The sequence below is a fragment of the Bradysia coprophila genome, unplaced genomic scaffold, assembly GCF_014529535.1.
Source record: "Bradysia coprophila strain Holo2 unplaced genomic scaffold, BU_Bcop_v1 contig_358, whole genome shotgun sequence".
Classification (NCBI taxonomy): domain Eukaryota; kingdom Metazoa; phylum Arthropoda; class Insecta; order Diptera; family Sciaridae; genus Bradysia; species Bradysia coprophila.
The window spans coordinates 4,851,491-4,871,927 of NW_023503616.1; the positions used below are offsets into that span (position 1 = coordinate 4,851,491).

The 20,437-nt window shown below is 34.0% G+C and overlaps 2 protein-coding genes across 2 annotated transcripts; one reads left to right on the forward strand and one right to left on the reverse strand.

Moving 5' to 3' along the window:
• Positions 1 to 416: 416 nt before the first annotated feature.
• On the forward strand, positions 417 to 12,018 carry LOC119081401 (putative mediator of RNA polymerase II transcription subunit 26). The gene is made up of 6 exons (XM_037190292.1): positions 417 to 741; positions 6,290 to 9,583; positions 9,641 to 9,871; positions 9,960 to 10,133; positions 10,187 to 10,293; positions 10,476 to 12,018. Exons 2-6 carry the CDS (start codon positions 6,290 to 6,292, stop codon positions 11,509 to 11,511), a joined length of 4,842 nt encoding a protein of 1,613 aa, XP_037046187.1. The 5' UTR covers positions 417 to 741; the 3' UTR covers positions 11,512 to 12,018.
• A 2,611-nt stretch (positions 12,019 to 14,629) lies between these two features.
• LOC119081482 (ubiquitin-conjugating enzyme E2 R2) lies at positions 14,630 to 20,136 on the reverse strand. The gene is made up of 7 exons (XM_037190482.1): positions 19,578 to 20,136; positions 19,303 to 19,400; positions 18,614 to 18,700; positions 16,089 to 16,143; positions 15,730 to 15,907; positions 15,552 to 15,666; positions 14,630 to 15,490 (listed from the first exon to the last, which is right to left on the reverse strand). The coding sequence occupies exons 1-7, from the start codon at positions 19,642 to 19,644 to the stop codon at positions 15,374 to 15,376; spliced, it is 717 nt and encodes a 238-aa protein (XP_037046377.1). The 5' UTR covers positions 19,645 to 20,136; the 3' UTR covers positions 14,630 to 15,373.
• Between the last annotated feature and the right edge of the window lie 301 nt (positions 20,137 to 20,437).

Sequence of the window (20,437 nt, forward strand, 5' to 3'; positions counted from 1 at the left end):
AATGGAAAACCGATTGATATTGAAGAAGAAAAATGTTCAACCATACAATACCATACAATACCTGTTACATCTACTCCATGATGGAAGCATAAAAAATGTAGATGCGTTTTTACGTAACTTTAAACATTGTTTAATGAAATTCTCTTCAAATTACCATCTCTAAGCATCTTGTTCATTATCCACGATCGCATTCTATAAACAGTATCATATATAGCTCCATAACATGAGGTTTTTTTCAACGACATTTTACAACACTCAAGAAAATCTTTTACCATCCAACTGATACAGCAGCAGCAGCAGCATATAAACGCTAAATACATTTGTACTCACCATCCATCTGCAGTAGCATAAAGCAAACAACATACCAAACCGTCGAAGTATAGTGAAATAGTTTTTTCACTTTCAACGCATTCTTCAGTCAATCGGTAGACCGCGGTTCGAGAAGATTGAGTTTGGTCTAACTGTGTTCAGTGTAAATGGTTTCTTTTATTAACGATAAATATCTACAGATGAAATTGAGTGTTGGATTTGATTTTTAATTAAAAAATAGAAAATATGTAAAATAATTTTTTTGAGAGAAATTATTTAGTTCGTTAGTATTAAAGACGCTAAAAACATTTAGTCAAAAATTCCGAGTTTGCAAATTTTGTTGGTTTTCGGGTAATGAGAAAGATTACTGATACCGGACTTTGTAGGTGAACAAATTTAATTCAGTTAATTTCGGGAATATATAAAAAAAAGGTCAGTATAAAGGTATAACACCCACCACAACAGAATTTAATTTTATCAACAAAACATCAAATTACGGGAAATCAGCAATATCCTAAACCGTTTTACGCGAAATTAAATTGAGATCACGCAAACAGACCGCATGGTTACGATTAAATGATTTCGAACTTCAATTAGATTAAAAGAGAAAGATTTTTTCCGATATTTTTTTTTCTAATTCGATTTAACAACATAATTATTTTGTGTTTGATTAAAATTCCAATATATAGAAATAAGAGAGCTCGTGCCCGCAAATACTTACAATTATTTACAAATTAATTATTTAATTGAAAAAAATGTCTATTGATTTTTAGGATGGGCTTAGATGCTTTTGAATTTTTATTTTTTATGGTGATTTAGAACGCCCGAATAATTATGGGACTTAAATTTTCCATGATAGTGAAATCAGATGGTTCCTTGTAATACAACACATGTAAAACCACATTTTTTATTATCTTTTGCCTCCTTTGAATCATTAAATCTGCTACTTCTTTTGTATTATTAAAACGTTGAATTTGACAACAAATCTTTTACTTCATTTGTTGTAACATTCATTTGATGATATACATAAGAGAAACGTTTCTAGAAGTCACAATTTATTTTAGTCGTTGTTGTCATTAACAGATGATAATCCGCTCCTAAAAGTTACGGTTGACACTGGGTCATATTTAACCGTTCTTGTCACAACAGACTTTGCTCTGTCGTGGTTCTTGTGCTAATTATTCGAGGGATTGAATCCGTAACGCTCCAAAGGCTACAAAGTCTCCAACCATCTAGTCAAATTACATGATTCTAAACTAAACAGTTTTATTTACCTTATGTGCGACGTTAAACTTACAAAAACAGCTAGTCAATGTCTATAAAACACTATCAGGATATACTTTACACAAATGAAGTAACAGATTTCATGATTAGCCATACAAGAATTCGAGTTAAATCTACCGTTTTTCGTTCGAAATGAACTGCAAAAATTCAAATAGGAAAAAATCAATTTGACAACGATCATAAAACAATAGAATGGATACGTCTGTGTCGGAATAATAAATCTCTGATTTTTTTTAAAATAATTTATGGTTCGATATAATTTCATATTCAATGTTTACAGTTCCCATATATCAAGATTTTAATCGATTTATCCCGTATTCGTGTCAAACTAAGTGACGTGTAAAGTCGATTTTCAATTTAACCTTTTGTCTGAGAGCTTCAATCTAATGTAAACTGAAGAAAAATTAGGTCACTGTTCCAGCTGTTCCATATTCATTCTATTTCATTTGACCTATAAGTTATACTTCATTAACATTGTAGACATTTGTAGAAATGGATATATACTGCGAAAATTACGATGTTGAATTGTAAATTACGATTCATAACTAGGCATGCAATTAAAACCAAAAAAATTTTCTTTTTCAGATTTTCAAAAGAAAATAAAAAAAAATATTTAAAAAAAAAATTGTAATTACATTATTTTGCACGAACATATATCATCTCAGCATCACAAACATACCAGCAATATATAAAAGCTATTTTTTTTTATTTTAAACATCTCGTTTCTGCATATATATATATATATATATGTGCAACTGCATTTCATATACCATGCATCAAAAATGTTTTATGAAAAGCGCTTTCTTTCCATTTTACTCTGATTCGTTTTCAAGTTTATGATAATAAAAACAAATTGTGAGCTGCATTAAATACTGCTCGTTTAACGTACATAATGCACGGTTCCACAATCGAATGTGTTTTATTTATATTTTCCATTTCGATGCCGTTATTAATTAACGCTGAATATTTGTCAATGTGCTCCGGCTTCCACACAACCTTTACAATTTTTTTTTTTAATTTTACATGCTTCAAGCATCGAAAACCACACTTTTAATAATCCATGCACTTCTTTCGTCTGTAGGTAAAATTAACTCTTCCAACCCACAACTTAGGATAAAAATGAAAATTCTCGTTTTTACGAGTTTACTGACCTCGGCTTCGCCTTAGATTAAGAAACTTCACTCGATTTCAAATCGCTAGGTAGACAAGACTATCACTATAAAATAATGTTGTGTCCCTCTTCTGATATAGAGTTTTCTGTCGTAGTAGGTACAATGAGAAAATAAATATTGTTAAAATGAAAGGAAAAGGGAAAATAGATTCCAGCGACGGGATTTTTGGGCTTACCAATTATTTATTTATTTATTTACCCCAATATACCAATATTTATAATTTACAAAATTTTCAACTTCATTTTTTCCAGGACATCTAGGTAGTTTCGGTAGATTTTTTTTTCCCAAATTTCCTCATATTTTTCCACATATAAATAAAAAATTTAAGAAAAACGTGGGAGAACTAAAGAAAATTAGAGAAACTATTTCTTTAAAATAGTATCTGATGTTTCCTTTTTCAAATTTTGAGAAGAACCGCCCAGTTTAACGACTGGCTAAATAAATATTTTTTACTACATTGCATATCTACAGAGCGGGTAGCTCATTTGTATTAATCTTACTTTCAATGTTGTGTAAGATCTCTTTCAATTAGTTCAAAATCTTAGACAGAAGAATAGTTTTAGTTAGATGTTTAATTAAACGACTAGAAAAACAAGAACAATGTTAAAATGTTACAATATGACTAATGCATTATTCAGTATTTCATGCAGTAAATCAATTACGACAAGTTTTCTTGATGTCTATGAGAATTACGTTGGTGGCTAAACTATAGTCTTAGAACAGATGCAACCAATTTAACTCGATTTAACGTTGATAAAATACAGCGTTGAGCCTAACGAAATTGCAAATTAAATATTTTGACCATTTCGTAACATTATAATCCGTTCTTCTTCAGTAATCTGATTTAAACAGCAAATTACGCTACGGTGTGTCACCGCTAAATACGTAACAATACCTTAATTACATATTGCATAACAGCATAATGAATCCGTAAATTGGATTTGGCTTTTCGAATCTATGAATCGAAAATTTAATAAGTTTGATTGTCGAAACCTTCAACGTAACTGTGTGTCGTAGTACTGAAAAATATAACATGTCACTGCCAATCGTAAGTCGGACAACGGAAATGCTTCCAAAGAGTATAATTAGAGACACCTCATTATGAAAACGAATAGGTAAATCTAAAACCCTATCTAATTTGTGAAAGGAATTTTTCAGAAAAAAATCCATCGGAAACGGACTTTTTGCAACGATTGATTAAATTTATCAATGTTTCTTGCAAACTTTTGATGTGAGTAATTTCTATTTAAATATGGATTTAAATGCAAAATTCAATTGCTACTTACAACAGAACACACTACTCATGTATGAAATGCGATCTTGATAATCTTCAGCTTATAAAAATGTTACTCGTTGAGCAAATGTTGGTCAATTATATTATTTGCTTACACAGCACCGGTGAAATATAGTAGCACCACTCGCCACAACAACATACATTTTATTTTCAACGTAAAGAAAATGTTCAATTTATAAGTTTTTGAACTGTTCGTAATTATACCGAGTAAAAACCCTACAATTACCCATTGCCTCTGTCACACATATGAAAAGTGGAAGGTTTTTTTTGCATCAATTGATTTTATGTGGATTTCAAGTTTAATTTTCATTACTCATAGAATGAGTACTGAATGGCCAATTCTAACTAATGAAAGTAATAAAAAGTGAAATTTAAAAAAATTATACGAAACTACTGGTGATCCACCACTAACGCAGCAAAAACTTTAAGTAATTATACCGAATGTCTTTTAGGTAAAACCAAATAATTTGAAGAGAGGCCACTTATGACTAACCTCCCATGAATTTCAGACCAATTTAATTGGATTTATTACCCATTATTATTCGTTTTAATTAATTTCAATCGTAAAAAGTCCAAACTGTTTACAAACAAGTGCGCGGTTTCTTTTTTTGAAAGTGAAAGACTTTTATATTTTGGTCAGATGTCTTATTGGGTTCAACGAATTTTCTTCACCAAACATCCATTAACAGCATTAGTGACTGGTAATAAAAAACTGTTTTTAGTGATATGTGCCAATAAAAAGATATATGCATGATCATGCACCATACATTACTACGACACTAAACATAAATTGAAATGGAAATGAAGTATTCAAACAAACAAAAAAATATTTTTTTTTAAATGGAATTCAAAATTTGCAGCAAGCAGAAATTAAAATTTTAACATAACTTTGAATTGAATCGAAACTGCACTGAAACGGATTTTACGCAACTGAAATTCTAGTTTAAAATCAAAAGTAATTTTCAGAAAACTGGATTTTCGTCGGTTGTATGTTGCCAATAAAGCATACAAAAGTACATCTGAAATATCTACCATACTAGGAATATATTAAAGACCATTTTCGCAACACACAGCCGACAAAATGCTTTTTTTTTCTTGCTTCTTATTTTCCTCATTTCAATTAAATGATTTCTTATATACTTGAATTTTGTTCAGCCGTATGAAACGCTGGCTTGTTTAATAGCCGCGCACGTAAAACGTAAAATGGATATTATATTTGATGTGCTATGTATACGAGACTATGTGGACGAACAACCGCAACATTAAGATCTCTATTTAATATCTTTCGTTGAAATGATCTTAGAAATTGACCATAATGATACCAATGGTGCTCAAGCACTGTAAAAATTGGAGTATATAAGTTAATTATTTAGATTTTCATGAAATTAAATTGATCACAAAAATCGTTTACCAAAGCAACTGAAAATGAAAATCAAAATATTGCTTAAGTAGAACATCGACATTGATTCAACGTTCAATAAATTGAATGCATTATATACCTTCCATCCAGTGATATATGTAAATGTTTCTACCGATTTCATCAATTTATATCGATAAAATAGCGAATTCATTAGCATAATTGTATGGAAATTGGAAAATCGAAGATTTTTTATAGACTTAACGTATACCTTTTACGATTTGTGTAGCTCAGACTCAGTCAATGATTAATCAAATATAGCAATAAGTCAAGATGCCGGTTTTACACATTTGAACGGAAATCATTTCTTTAAATGCAGAAACCATTTAGGCAACAGATTTCTTTAATTCAAATCAATTAGTCACAATAAATTTTTCCGCAATTACATTACATCAGTCATAGGTGTTAAAAAAGTAAAAAAAGGAGAAGTCGCTGTCGCTGCGCGTAGTATAAATATTGCTAATGTTTTCGCGTATTTAATTTTTCTCAATAATTTCTTAAAAACCAGACTTTTTAAATTGAATCACAGAAATTATTAATAATGATTTTACGTCTTGCGAAACGTTAGCTTCACTTTTGATTTCCATGACGATGATGTTTGTAATTTTGCAACTTAAATATTGTAAATTGGACACATAATTTCCACAATAATTATTACTTTCATTACCGAAAAATCGTTTTCACGAATTCATTAACGAGGCGGTTGTGCAATAAAATTTAAGATTTAAGCAAAAATAAAGTTATTATGATATTATTGTTGGTCTCTGCTTACCTAACAAGACTCTTAATTTCGTTTCTTTTTTTTTGTTTCAGATGAAAGCAATGGCTTCTAAAAGTGCCATATCAATACTGCTATTGATGACAACAACAGTTATGTGTGAACGATGGGCTAGACAAATACCTGCTAACGGTTTCACGGGCTCAGCAGCCAATGACTGGATACCCGTACCATGTCCAACATGTAAATCAAACGACAGGCAACAAGGTGGTCGTGTATTAAATTTTGCGCATACTGCTCAAGCCTCCAATCAGCAACAACAGTTTATACAAAACGTTATACCGCATCAAAAGCACTGGCAACATCCAAAAATAGGATTTAACGAAGAACCGATGAGGCTGGTTAGCCAAGGTTTCCTAGTTCCGCCACAACCGAATCAGCAACAATTTGGATTTGTTAATCAATATCCACAATTTGCTTATCAACACGAAAATCAACAGCAATATCTACAACGTGTTCCGATTCCTCAAGTGAACAATCTTCAATTTGAATACATTCAGCAACCACAACAACAACAGCAACAACAACAACAACAAAATATTCCTCAACCATTGGCTGAAGCTTTAATTATGCAAAAACCTCAAGTCTTCGATAAAAATGAACTACAATCCCATATAAACCAGTTGCCGCAACAACAGCAACAGCAACAACCGGAGGAGGTTCAACTATTGTATGTTCCATTGGACACCTTATATCAACAGAAGCAACAACAAGGAAATGAAGCCAGCAGACATAATTTAATTCCACCGAATGTCAATCCTCACCAGATTAACAACTTCTACACTGCCAGTCCAGCTGTATCTCCGACGCCAGTCAGTAATTCTATTCCTTCGTATCGTCCAACCGAATCGCCGTCATCGTACGAAAGAACGAAAATTAAGTCTAATCAGCCACCACTATCGATGTTCATGAAGAATAAAGTCAGGAATTCGGAAATTTCTATCGGAGAAGTTTTAAGCGCTTTGAAAAACGCAAAAAATATCGATGTTTTGGACTCAGCCAGCAAGAAATCTCCAAAAGTATTTGTGGGTCCATCAGGATTGAAAACACCTGAAGGGTATACGAAATTCGAATTGCCATATCTATCGTCCATAGAGCAGGACCGTCCAAATCGGCAAATCAACAACCTACCATTTTTCGTTGCACCACTCAGTTATCACGCCCCAGATGGATTCGCTAAAATACCTCTTCCATCTCCACATGTAGGCTCGGTGGTTGTTAATTCACCAGATAATGCTGTTGAATCGGCTATTAACTCAGAGGCAGGATTTTCACAGAGACATCCAAGTTTCTATCAGCCAACGGATTTCCAAACTCAACAGTTTTACGAGCAAAATTTTAATTTCTTTAATCCAACCACAGCATCTTTTCTTACTATACCCACCACTACAACAACAACGACAACAACAACAACCCCCCGACCAACAACAGCAGTTCCAACTTCACGATCAACAACACAACGACAAACCACACCTCGTCCAATCCAGAGACACACAACCAGAAAACCGAATCTTGGTTTCAGGTTCGGTAGCAATGTATTCCCGTCAACTTCGGAACAGTACCAATCTGCCTATGAGCAAACTGAAAATCCAACTCAGTCATTTGATAATCAATATTATCCAGCACCTGTGTCTTCAACAACTGAAAGGAACTTTGAATATTACAACAGAGATCAGGACCTTTACAACCGACCATCCATTTCATCAAGTACGCAAAATCCGTTCGACTTTTTCAACAAAAACAATAATTTCAATTCCAACGCTCCTCGTATGCCATCAACTATTGACCCAACGTTTGAAAGTAAAAACCGAGGACAGCCGATCGATAGTTCTAGAACAAAGGAATACGAGTTTCCTAAATATAGCAACCTAGATGCGTACAAAACATTCAAGCCAATTCCTACAGCACATGTTACAAATGAAGAATATTTCAATATTGACAATAAAGATTCTACGAACAGTTTCTCGACAAACCAACGTCCCGAACAATACAACGAAAACACTTCACAGACTCCCTTCGTACCATCAAACTCACAGAATGAAAACGTTAACTTTAGGGGCAAATATACGTTCAATGAAACTCCATCCATTTCAAAGGAAAACAAAGTTGAAGAAACTTATCAATCGCAGACAGTAAAACCAATTGAATATTCTACCAAGGCTCAAGAAATATTGAAAATGAAATCGCATTTCCTTGAGCAGAATTCGCAGCATACAAGACCGAACTTACCATCGAGCGAACCTGTAACTCAACGTACTTTCTCCTACACGCCAGTTACAATCTCATACGAAAACTTGCTGAAGCCCCTCTCGTCAACAGCTAACTATGACTTTTTCAGCAATATAAAAAATTCCGAAGATTCTTCTTCTGATGCAAAACCACCAAAAATATCATATTTCACACCAACGCCAAATTATGATGAAGTCCGACCGGAAAAACCGAAAGAGGAAGAGCAAGTGAAATACTTTAAATATTCAATAATTGAGCAAAAAAGTAATGCTCCTGAAAGTAGCTCACCATTAACTAAAGATATTGACGAAGCTACTGAAGAACCGGTTTCAGTTGGCAGTCCTTCAATTGGCAACACATATTGGGAATCAAATAATCGTCATTACAATGGACCATCAACTCTTCGTCCAGTACAAAGTCTGCCAGGGTTAATAAATGGTTTGATGGATGAAACATCAGAAAAGACATTGCCATCCACAACTGAAACCGTCAATATACCACGACGTACACCAACTCGGCGAAGGAGGCCCGACACAACCCATTCTCCGAGTACAAGTACGACAGAAAATTCAGCCAGACGAACTACATTCCGCGGTAGAAGACCGATCCATTATGCAAACAGAACGACAACAGTTAGAACAACCGTTGCCAGAAATACTAGCAGAGTGAGATATAATCCAACTCCGGAAGAAAGGCAGCAATTGCGAAGTCAAAGCCCAATTAAAAAAGAATCTGAAAATTTAGACTACCAACGGGATGTTTTGAAGCAGAATTACCCTATCATCAGTAGAAATCCGTCAACTGACGCACCAACAATAGAAAAGCTTTCATCTTCATATGCCCTGGAACCAGAAAGCCAAAAAACCAATTCTGACGTTGAATACACAGTTGTAAATGAGCGTGAAGACGTTATTACCAGAGAAGACGACACAACTGCTGTACCAATAACAACATTAAGGCCAACTCTAACGGATAACAACCCAAGACCAAATTTTAGACAAACAGTTCGAAAAACTCAAAGATTTGGCACAACAACTACAGCCTCTCCTTCTTCTGCTGCCACTCAAGCACCTGAGCGCCTATCCAGAGACAGATACACCGTGAGAACATTAATAAGTTGCAATTCGTTCAAGTTATATAATTAGTCTTAAAATTAGGTTCGACCCCGAACTCGCTATGAGTTGACAACCCAGCCGACTCGAACCACGAAGAAAAGAACTGATCTGAGACAACGAAGACCGACTACGACACGACCTTCCGCTTCGTCAACAGTTTCTGCAAAGGACGAGTCAAACAACGATAGTTACCAACAAATTAGTCGCTTCAACACCGACTTTTATCAGGAATCAACGCCGTCTACAGTAAATCATAGGGGAGGAAGTCAACAGGTAAAATGTTTGAAAAGTTTTTTTTGGCGAGTAATTTTTTGGAAAAAATAATAAAACACTATTCACTGGTTCTGTTATGTCTTTGCAGAAAAATCATCGTTACTCGGGTTCGCACTTCGGTCTGAAATCAGAAGAAACTAGATGGTCCGTAAAGTCCAATCAAAGTTCATTCCAACCGATCGATCCCGAAGCTGATATTGAAGAAGATACATTCGTGGAAAACGAACCGATGATAGTAACGGCACAATCGTACAGTGATCAGGTAATAATATCAGATAAAAAAGTGCATGTCATTCATTAATGGTATCGTTCTAGGACTTCGAATCGTTTAACATACCCGTTAAACAAAGTTTTGATTTTGCATCGGCTCCAACCACCCAAGGGGACACAATCGGAGACACTGTATCCTCGACTCAAGAAAGGTAATTTTGATAACTAGGCCCTTGTGAAAATAGAAATTTTCAATTTGTTGAAATGATCACCACACTCCTCAAAAGACGATGGAACTTGAGGAGTGAAAACGACATTAACGACAAATTAAGGATTCCGTTTTCACCGTGGCACTTTTCCCAAGCTTTCAACTTTTCATTTAACAATTTTCTAGTGTGATGGAAACATTATTTGAGGACCTAGTCAATGAAATAGTCACAGATAGCAAGAAAAACGAAATCTTACCGGAAGAAACCGACAATTCAGCGTTGTCCAGCAACCGGAAGACAAACTTGGCAGAATCAAATGTAGAGAAAAAGGGTCAACGACGTGGAGTATGGAAACGAATTCGAGTCAGACCACTTGACGGATTTGAAACAGCTGAGTCGCAAAATTACGGACAGCAATACATCAACCACATTCCAAATGTAGATTTGAAGGAAGAAAAAATCAAACAATTTGATTTCGGCATCACGTCTACAATGGAAGCAATAACCAACAAGGCTGAAATCGAAACAACAACAGCTTCGCCAACAGAATTAGAACAACATACTGAACCTTCAGCTGTGTTGGAAAATGATAGCACATCTACCAGTACAACAACTGAATCGGAAATTATTTCAACGACCGAAGTGGCCACAGAAGCCCCAGTAGAGATTACAACTACCTTTGTACCCGAGGATCAAAGCAATATCTTGACAACTGTTCGATCCATTATTGATGCTAAAATCGAAGAAACAACAACCCAACATGATCATGACCGAAATGATGCACAGGTAACAGAAGGCATCACTGATGCCCCATTATATGAGGACTATGATACGGAACGTATTTTTACTGAAACACAAAATGAAAGCCGGGAAGAGGATCAAGAGCCACAATCAAGCATATTCTCAGAAGTCAAGCAGAAGCTGACCGATCTGTTTACCATCGACAACGATTACGATTATCAGGAAAATAATTTACCACTGAAAATGCAACAGTACACAACGATCGAGAGAAACAAGTCGTTGAATCAAATACCAACTGATGAAGCCGATAAAAAATCAGTAAAAACAGTTGAGGCTGTAACGGAGGCATCGTCATTATTCCATAAAAATCTTATGGATTCTGTAATTTATGCTACGTCGACATCGACCGAAGTGTCTCATGAAACAGAAATATGTTATAGAGGCCGGTGCATAAAAACGGACAAAAAACTTAAAACCTGATCTGTAGTCCAGTATTGAATCGTCATCTAAATTCATTATAAACAACTGAAAATTTAATTTGTTTTGTGTCATTTTCCCATTTCATTCTTTCGTTTTATTTATTTTGATTTTAATTAATTTTCTTTTGAATTTTTATTTGTTACGTTTAATGTTAAATGTCTAATATTACATTTAAGTGATAGATTAGGGACAACTAAATTTTTTCGAACGATCACGAAATTACAAGCTTTGTCATACTGTTATCGGCAAAACATTAGCTAAGATCTCTTCGGTCTTATTTGGCAAACGGCATGTTAAAACAAAGGATTTTGAATCAATCGGAGGAAGATCCTTCGATCAAATGAAATTAAATGAGATTTTTTGATAAAATTAAACTGATGGTGATGTAATGCTGCCGTTTATGAAAGTGGTCATTCTAAAAAGCACAAAATTTACCAAAGTTACAGTCGACAATGCTACTTTGGTTGAAGAAAGAATTGATATTATCTGTAAATATTTATTTATTAATTTATGAAATAATAAAAACTTTAATTTCTAATCTGTTTATACTTTTTATACGTATCACTGATTGGGTGGACATAGAAAATCTTTTACCTCCTATGTGCTACGAAAATTCATTTTTCGCAAAAGAAAAATCCGCCTCACTTAAGAGGTAAAATAACTTACATAATTGTCCAGAAATCGTTATTGAAAGGATTTTATTTTTGAATTTTGAAGAATTAATTTTACGGAATTAAATTACAAAAAGGCCATGTTTGTTCGGCACTAAAAAAAACTTTGGAAATTCTCAGCGAAAATGGTACTTTTTTCCGATCATCATACTTATCTGTATTTAGTCTAATTTACTTTCAATTCCCCTACAATTTAAGGTATTTCCAGTCAATTCCGGTCAATTCCATCAATATCACGTATTTTCAGTCAATTCCGATCAATTCCTTATAAATCCATCAATTTCTTGTATTTCCATCAATTACAATAACTTACCGGAATATCCGGGAAGCTGCAACATTCCAAATTTTAGTTTCGTATAGTCTGAGCATTCTTTTTTCAAAACGCCTAATATAAATCGTATCAAAATGATCTGTTCATTTCAAAACGCACGTTTAACTTTGACTTTTGTCTCTATTTGACAACTATATTTATGGTCAGTCACCAACTATTTCCCACAAAAAAATATGATATGCCGCAATAGTGTTGAGTAATAACGGAAAATGTCGTGGAATTATTTCGAAAATTCATGGAATTGTAGAAATTAATTGGAATTATAGGAATTGAAGGGTGAATCCGGCAAGTACATAGTAGTTAATCCGAGAATTGAAGTAATAAAAGGGAAGCAGTTAAAAGGAATTAGTAATTGATTTGCCACCATTTTGGCCAGTCAAAGGTAACTAATGGAACAAGGGCCTAAAATAAGGATTTTGTGCAGGTGGGAAATTCCACCAAGGGGCGCCTAAAAATTCAGAATGCAAAATTATACAAAATTATACAAAAACAAAATCATGCGAATAAACGTTGAATTTATTGCTGTTGCTGTATATTGCGACAGTAACTGTTATAGGGGTCTGGGGTCATGGGGTCATGGATTACAAAAAAATATTTTGTACAAGAATAGGACTCATACTACATATACATACATTCCAGTCGACGAAACTGTATCTTCGCGATAAGGAAATGCATATCAGAATGCTTTCAGTGGATATGAAAGTAGTTGGTGTAAGGTATCAAACCTTTTAAGAAAAGCAAACTCGTTTTTGGGGCTTTCAATGAGAAAATCCATACGTTTTTAAATGGAAGAGACTATTGGCACCGGGTGCCAATAGTCTCTTTATAATACTGTGGCTAATGGCACCGGGTGCCAATAGTCTCTTTATTATACTGTGGCTAATTAAAATTTAAAAAATCCGGATATTTTGAAAATTAAACTTGTTTCGTACTCAATCCTAGGGAATTTATCTTTTTACGAAATGTGACGTAAAGGCGGATTGTTCGATCCTGAGGAATTCATCGCTTTACGAAATGTTACGTAAAGATAGTTTGTTCGATCTTAGGGAATTCGTCCTTTTACGAAATATAACGCAAATGCGTTTTGTAGAATACGAGAGAATTCATCTTTCTACGAAATGTAACGTAAAGGCGGATGTTCGATCCTAAGGAATTAATCCTTTTACGAAATGTGCCATTAGCAACAGTATTATAAAGAGACTATTGGCACCCGGTGCCAATAGCATATTCGTTTTTAAATTGTTAATTGAAATTCGCCTTCAAAATTTCTTCGACTTTAAGAGGTAAAAGAAAGTAATGACAAGCATTTCGGTGGGTCAGGTCCTTTGAAGGACTGTTTTTCAATAGATTTTTGCTATTGTTACAAAATTATCATAAAATGGTCTTGCTCAAAGCAGTTCTTTGTCTTGCTACATCAAAAGGCGCTTAAAAACATGTCATATTCGCCCTGGCCACAACGTTCACATTCGTTGAAATTTTCTATATTCTTTCTAGCAAGTAAGTTTCTTGAAAATTTATCCCATCTGCTCAGGAAAGAGTGTGCAACTCGCTTCACTGTAGCCGTAAGCTTCACACATCTTGAAGTTTCACTTTTTTTTCTTTCATACAGACTGATGTTCTGTTAAGAATGGGAATATCTTTAAGGTCGCGCGGTCCATACAGTGCATCGTCCAACATCACCCCAGAAATTTCATTCCTTGTCGATTAAAAAAAAGGAAATCCATTGAAAATACCTCAAGTTGTCATGCTCTGAAGCAACGACCAAATGTTTTTTTGAGAATATCTCTTAGATCACCAATCTGTTATCATCCTAGACCTATTTGGTATTGGAATGGAATTTGATTCTCTGTCGATAAAAAGATTTTTGAAAATCCGTTGAAAATTACTTGAATTGAAATATCTTGTTTGAATTCAGAAAGTGTGACAAACACATTTAAGATCTGTATTCATTTTCAACATAGCACTAAACTGTTTTCAATCATATCATAGGGAACATTTTGTGTGACAAACATTTTCGAATTTTCACAGTCAACGTATGTAGCCAAAGGTTCCACATTTCGATCTTTTCATTCATCGTTAAGGAAACTGAAGCAAAAATTAAATAAAACTCAATTTTAAATTTCATTTTTTTTATGTATTTTACCCATTCTAGATGGAATTCTGTTCAATTTAAATTCAATGCAATTATTTACATGGTTTCTGTTTCACAAAGCGAACGTCACAAAAATAAAGATTTTTTTTAATTAAATTTTCATTTTATTTAAACTAAACGAACTTATAAACTAAAAACTACCAACCAACCATTTATGCTAAAAAAATATTTTAAATGTTTCCCTAAAAAAATAGCGAAAAAATATTACAAATTAATCGAGATACTCGAAACAAAATAAAAGCTACGAAGGAAGATTTTAGTTCATTTCCGCGTCGATAAATAGAGGTGTGAGTCAATTAAAATAAATTATTTTGCCAAATTAAAAGCTGCGTGACCGGTTAAATCGATACACTTGATACAATTCGAATTGATAATTCCGATAATCGGTCAATCTACTCGTTTTAATTTAGCAATTTTTTACCTACAAGCGCTTCAAAGACGACTAATAACAATTTCGAATTAAAAAGAAATATATTTCAAGTAAAAAAAGATAGATTTGACGAAAAGAAAAAAACATTAGCACTCACATCCCAATGTGTTGTTCAGACTACAATATTATACGTGATAACCATTTTCATTTTACATTTTCAAAGTTAATGATCCACATACACTAGTTCATAGCCGGAAATTTGTGTGGTTTTTTTTCTGTTATATTTTTTGCTTGATATCGTAGTTCTTAACGAAATATGTGCTTTGATAGCAGAATGGTTATGTTTCTCCATTTCCACTGTCATCGCCGTTGGCATAATCGGAGTCGCCAGAATCTTGATTTTCATCATCAGTATCTAAGTCGTAGTCTTCGTCATAGAAATCGGTCAAATCGAGCTAAAAACAATGTCTGTCAGTAACGTTTGGCCAAATATACTCAATTAATTTTCGCTCTTACCGCCATTTCCTGATTACTCGGCTTACTTTTAGGCTTTATACAATAATCTTCTAGTGTCAGCGGAACAACGATTCCTTCCTTTTCGGCGTCCAATTTTCCGGCTAACGCTTGTTTACTAAAACATTTTCAGAATTTTAGATTTCGATTGAAATGTCAATGAATGTTATGGCTAACATACCGAATGATGTTTGGATATTCATTGTCCTTTCCATGCGAATCACGCCATTTTCTGTACATAACCGATGCATCTACATTCGCCGGAGAATATGTGTTTGGTTCGTTGAGCAGTGAGATTACTGATAACAAAATTGTCCGCACATTTTGAGTAGGATTCCACCTTTCTTCAATACGTTCACCTAAGAAAAACAAAATTCTGTTATGGATGTGTGTCTCTTGTCTGTGGAATGATAGATATTTCATCCACACTTTAAAGAACGAAAAGGTATGATTTTTGATTTAGTTTCTAAAGATCTCTTAATCGAGCCGAAAGAAAGATTGAAGATTAGGTAAATTACATTTTAAAATGCTTGTACTTACCTGATTGAGGATCATCAACTGGTGGATGCAAAATAGAAATGCAGAGATCACCATTCTGTAAAACAGTTGCAACATCAATTAATTGAATCAAAACGGAAGCACAGTCTGGATTAAAGCACCGAAGCAACTAATGGTTCATAACATTATAATATGGGCCCAGTCCCAGAAGTTCTTTTCATAGCTTTGCTTAGTGAAAACAAATATTTTGAAGCATTCGGGGTTAAGTCACCCAAAGATTCAATACATTTCATTTGACCATTCGTAAACGGATACTCATATCTTATCGACCGCAGTGACAAGAATAAACGATAGCCGACTGTTAATGAGGTCTTAAATAACCAGATGCCGTTTTTTAAAGATTTCGTAATGGCTTAATATATTGTTGGGTATAGCATAAAAGAAACTATTGCGCCGAAAATGTAAATTCTGTTTTTTTAATTTCTTTATTTTTAAAAGCGAAAAAAATCCCCTTTTGTTTTGGATGTTGTGTTGAAACGTCGAGGCAAAAATCGAATTTAGTCTTTTCTACCAAGTTATGATTCCGCTTCAAATTGGCAGACTAACCCCAGCAAAACAACTGTTACAAGAAAAGTAAATTCTCTTATTCGGTCTACTGTAGAAGTAGAAGTAACCAAAAATCGAATTTTATAGAAGAGAAAAAGTCAGGAACATTATCATTGGACAGCTAACAAATGAAAATGGGCGAAGTCTTTTTTTCTGTTTTAGTAAATAGTAACTTTTAGTGTGTTCCTTCAGTACGAGCCCACACCAGCCACGTATGGACAGAAAAGCATTTTTTTAATACAGTCCTTGAAGCTAGTACAACCACGGTCCGACATACTTGTTTTCTTGCATGCGAGACCCAGTTTAGCACTACATTCCCCTAAAATTCGAAAGAAGTCGACCACCAATTACCCGAGATATGCGTCAAAAAGTAGGGGAAAATATTTTCCCATCAGAGGGAACAACTTTTTCTACCACTAAAACGACACTTAAGAGAAAGGTGAGCTATACCTCGTTGAAATCGTAACGAAGCAGGAATTCAGCTTTTCAAATTCCGGATACTTTGAATTTAGCCTCGATAAAAATTGTTCGAAGAATTTCACTTTTAATATCAATATTTTCCACAATTGTAACTTAAGGGTCCGTTTACAAATCTGCCTATTAAAAGGACTTCTGTGTTAAAATGTGAAATTTTATTTTTGATAATATGACAGCATATCTACCGGATATAGTGATAAGCACTCCAAGAATGCCTGTCGCTCATTCACAGTGAGTTTCTCTTTTCTCTTTTCAATAAACTGACCTAATTTTACATAACATCGATTTTTAAAAAAATGTATAAGATCGAGATAGATCGAATTAAATTTTATGATTGGTAACAACCATACGTCCAGTCCACATTAAGTAGGTCACCGCTTAGACGAACTAGCATATATATCTTTCCTAGATGTAATCTTTTTTGTTTATTTTTTTGACAAAAGATGGCCTACATATCAAACTGATGATGTGCTCATAAGCACTGCTACAACAAACATAAGTCAATTCAATAAAAAAGAAAGTTTAATGCCAAAAAAATATCGTCAAATTGGCATTGAATATTTAAAGCTTAATTAAATCTACAGCATAATAATGTAAATTCCGTGTAACATTGTCAATGGATTTGAATAAAATTTGTAAGAAACATTTTTTTCTCGATATACATCGCCTCAGTCATTTCAATGAATGTTTCGCATCATTTCTGCTCACTTTTTTAAGTATCGTATCGTTATATTGTCTGTTGTCGAGTGCTATCACATTTGCATAGCCAGTTAGTACGTGATTACCAGAACCTTCGAATAGTATTTTATGGCAAAAATATTTGTAATTTGATAAGAGATTGTGCATACCAGTATGCAATAAATTTTCCGAAACGAAGCTGTATGCATTTCCGAACGAGCAAACTTTCGTTTTTTAATAAAAATAAACTATTGGTCATAGGTCAAAATGAAATGCCATGTTAGCACTGTAATTACTAGGAGAAGAGTAGCATCTCCCCTGGTTATATAATTTTTCTCTCATTTGTGGTCGACGAATTTCTATTTAGGATTGTACCAAGGCTTCTAACGAAAAATAAATTACCACCTGTCACAGCTCATTCTTCTCACGAGTCATCAAAGTAATAAAACGTTCAATGAGCGAATTTAAAAACTAGCGGAAATTTGACCAATAAATGTTGCACCTTCGGTATAGCCTTTTAATATCCCATATTCGTCGATTTGTGCAGATGTTTCAGGTAAACTTATTTATTTCCTCTAGTTTTTTGTTTTAAATTACTTAGAAACGCATAAACGGTACAGATTCGTAGCAATATTGCACTAATATTTAACACCAAAGGACAGATAAGGCTAGTATTTTAGCATTACATGCGGCGACATTGAAATAAGTGTGTTTGCTGAAACAAAATGTTCACTTATTTCTAAGTCGCCGACAAGTTTTCCATTTTATTGCGATTCCCATACAAATATCTTTGAAGAAAAACTTACCTCGTATACGTTTGGATGCCATACTTTAGTCATAAATCTAATTGACGGTGGCGAGTATGGGTAATCTGCTGGAAATTTCATTACAGCCTAAAAATGAAAACCAAATGTAAGCAAAACATTACAATGTAGATGGGCAGGTGAAAATACTTTTACTTAATTTCGTTACACATGCCACGTCTCAAAATTATACCTCTTTCAGACAATGGTTTGTCCTTGGAAGATTTATTCAATTGCTATACAATTTTACGTATATTGATATGGATGTACAAAGAGTTGCACATGTTTCGTAGACACATACTACTATACATTATCCTTGTGACTACACATTAACGAATTGCATTCGAAGTTTTCAATTGACAAAGCTTTTTTCCGCAACATTTATGGATTTAATGTGTCGTCACAACAGAAACTTAATAAGACATCGCGTCAAAACAACAATAAAAGTGAACATGAAACGTGAGCTGCAAGGTCGCTGACTGCTTAAAGAGCCTTGATTATCGCTGATATTTATTATTATATAAAATTTGTCGGACATTATTGTGTGTTTACACGACACCAACGGTTACATGAATGAATATTTAACTTTCGACCAAAATCCAGTGTAATATTCGTGATTTCATTGTAATGCGACATTTCCAACGTAAATTTGATGGTAAACAACGGTAAATCAAACGAGACCAATGACTCACCTTAAAATATCCACCCTGGTACAGCGTGTCTGGTGGTCCGAAAATAGCGACTTCCCATTCGAAAAGATTGTCATCGTTACACAGTTTGACGCGAAACCCTTCAAGATATCGGAGATTAAATTAGAAAATGCGCTTACAAATTGTAACGCAAATAAAAAATTTGGTTTTATCGTTCTTGTGCCATGGGCATTATATGTTTAAAAATTGGTTTTGCACGATTCCTTTTCTTTGTTGAACTGAAGTCAACACAAGCTAAACAATCCCGAAAAACTTACCTTCGACAGGTTCTTCCTGCAAGCTTTTGTATTCAAGAGTCAAGGCTCTAACAGCTGAGCTCGACATAATTAGTTGCTTTGTTGTTATTAGCTATATGAACCCGTCTACGTCTCAGCGAAAAAAATATAAACTTTTACACTGCGGACATTCACACTGACTTTCAGTGATAAATTTTCTGATATTTCACTTCAATGACCAAGCACAATTGATTTTTAAACAACGACCGATTTGAAAATGAATCCAAAAGAAAAATATTTCTAGTCAAGGATAGGCTGACCCCACGACTAAAAATGTACGATTTCTTTGTGTTCGAAATGCAAGCAAATAATGGCGTCGAATAAAATGATTTTTCACAAAATTTAATTTAACTTTGTTGACAATTTAGTTAGTGTTTATTGCACATCGTTCAATCATCGTCCAGTGAAACAATTCTTAACAATAATTTCATCAATCAATAAGGATTCAATACTAATCACAACTGCGAAAGAATTTTAATTTGCAAATATTATGGTTTTGAGAAACAATAAAGTCAAAGACATGAATCGGGAATGATGGAAACAGAATGGTGGTAACATGGGTGACATGTCTCTTTTGAAACGAACGCCACAAACGCCCAGTAATAAAAAATAATTGATTACTGGGACGAGTCTGAATTTAGGCGCGAATCTTATTGGCGTTTTAAACTCTGCGCTATTCACAGAGTTTGATTGGTTTGATCGCAAACTCAGTTGCATCTACCTTTTTAAAGTTATGTCACAGAGTAGAAGAGAAAAATTCAGTGAGAACCTAGACGTAGGCTTCCAACCTTCATTGATTGTATGCATTTAAGAGCGATTCTAATTTTCAAGCCGAAATACCG

Bases quoted from the DNA above. Each gene is read 5' to 3' on its own strand.
- LOC119081401 (XM_037190292.1), top strand. From the start codon at position 6,290: ATGAAAGCAATGGCTTCTAAAAGTGCCATATCAATACTGCTATTGATG. The intron at 9,584-9,640 runs GTGAGAACATTA...TCTTAAAATTAG, and splicing joins TATCCAGAGACAGATACACC to GTTCGACCCCGAACTCGCTA. The intron at 10,134-10,186 runs GTAATAATATCA...GTATCGTTCTAG, and splicing joins CACAATCGTACAGTGATCAG to GACTTCGAATCGTTTAACAT.
- LOC119081482 (XM_037190482.1), bottom strand. From the start codon at position 19,644: ATGTCGAGCTCAGCTGTTAGAGCCTTGACTCTTGAATACAAAAGCTTG. The intron at 18,701-19,302 runs GTGAGTCATTGG...TTTCATTTTTAG, and splicing joins ACCAGGGTGGATATTTTAAG to GCTGTAATGAAATTTCCAGC. The intron at 16,144-18,613 runs GTAAGTTTTTCT...ACTGTTTTACAG, and splicing joins GGCATCCAAACGTATACGAG to AATGGTGATCTCTGCATTTC.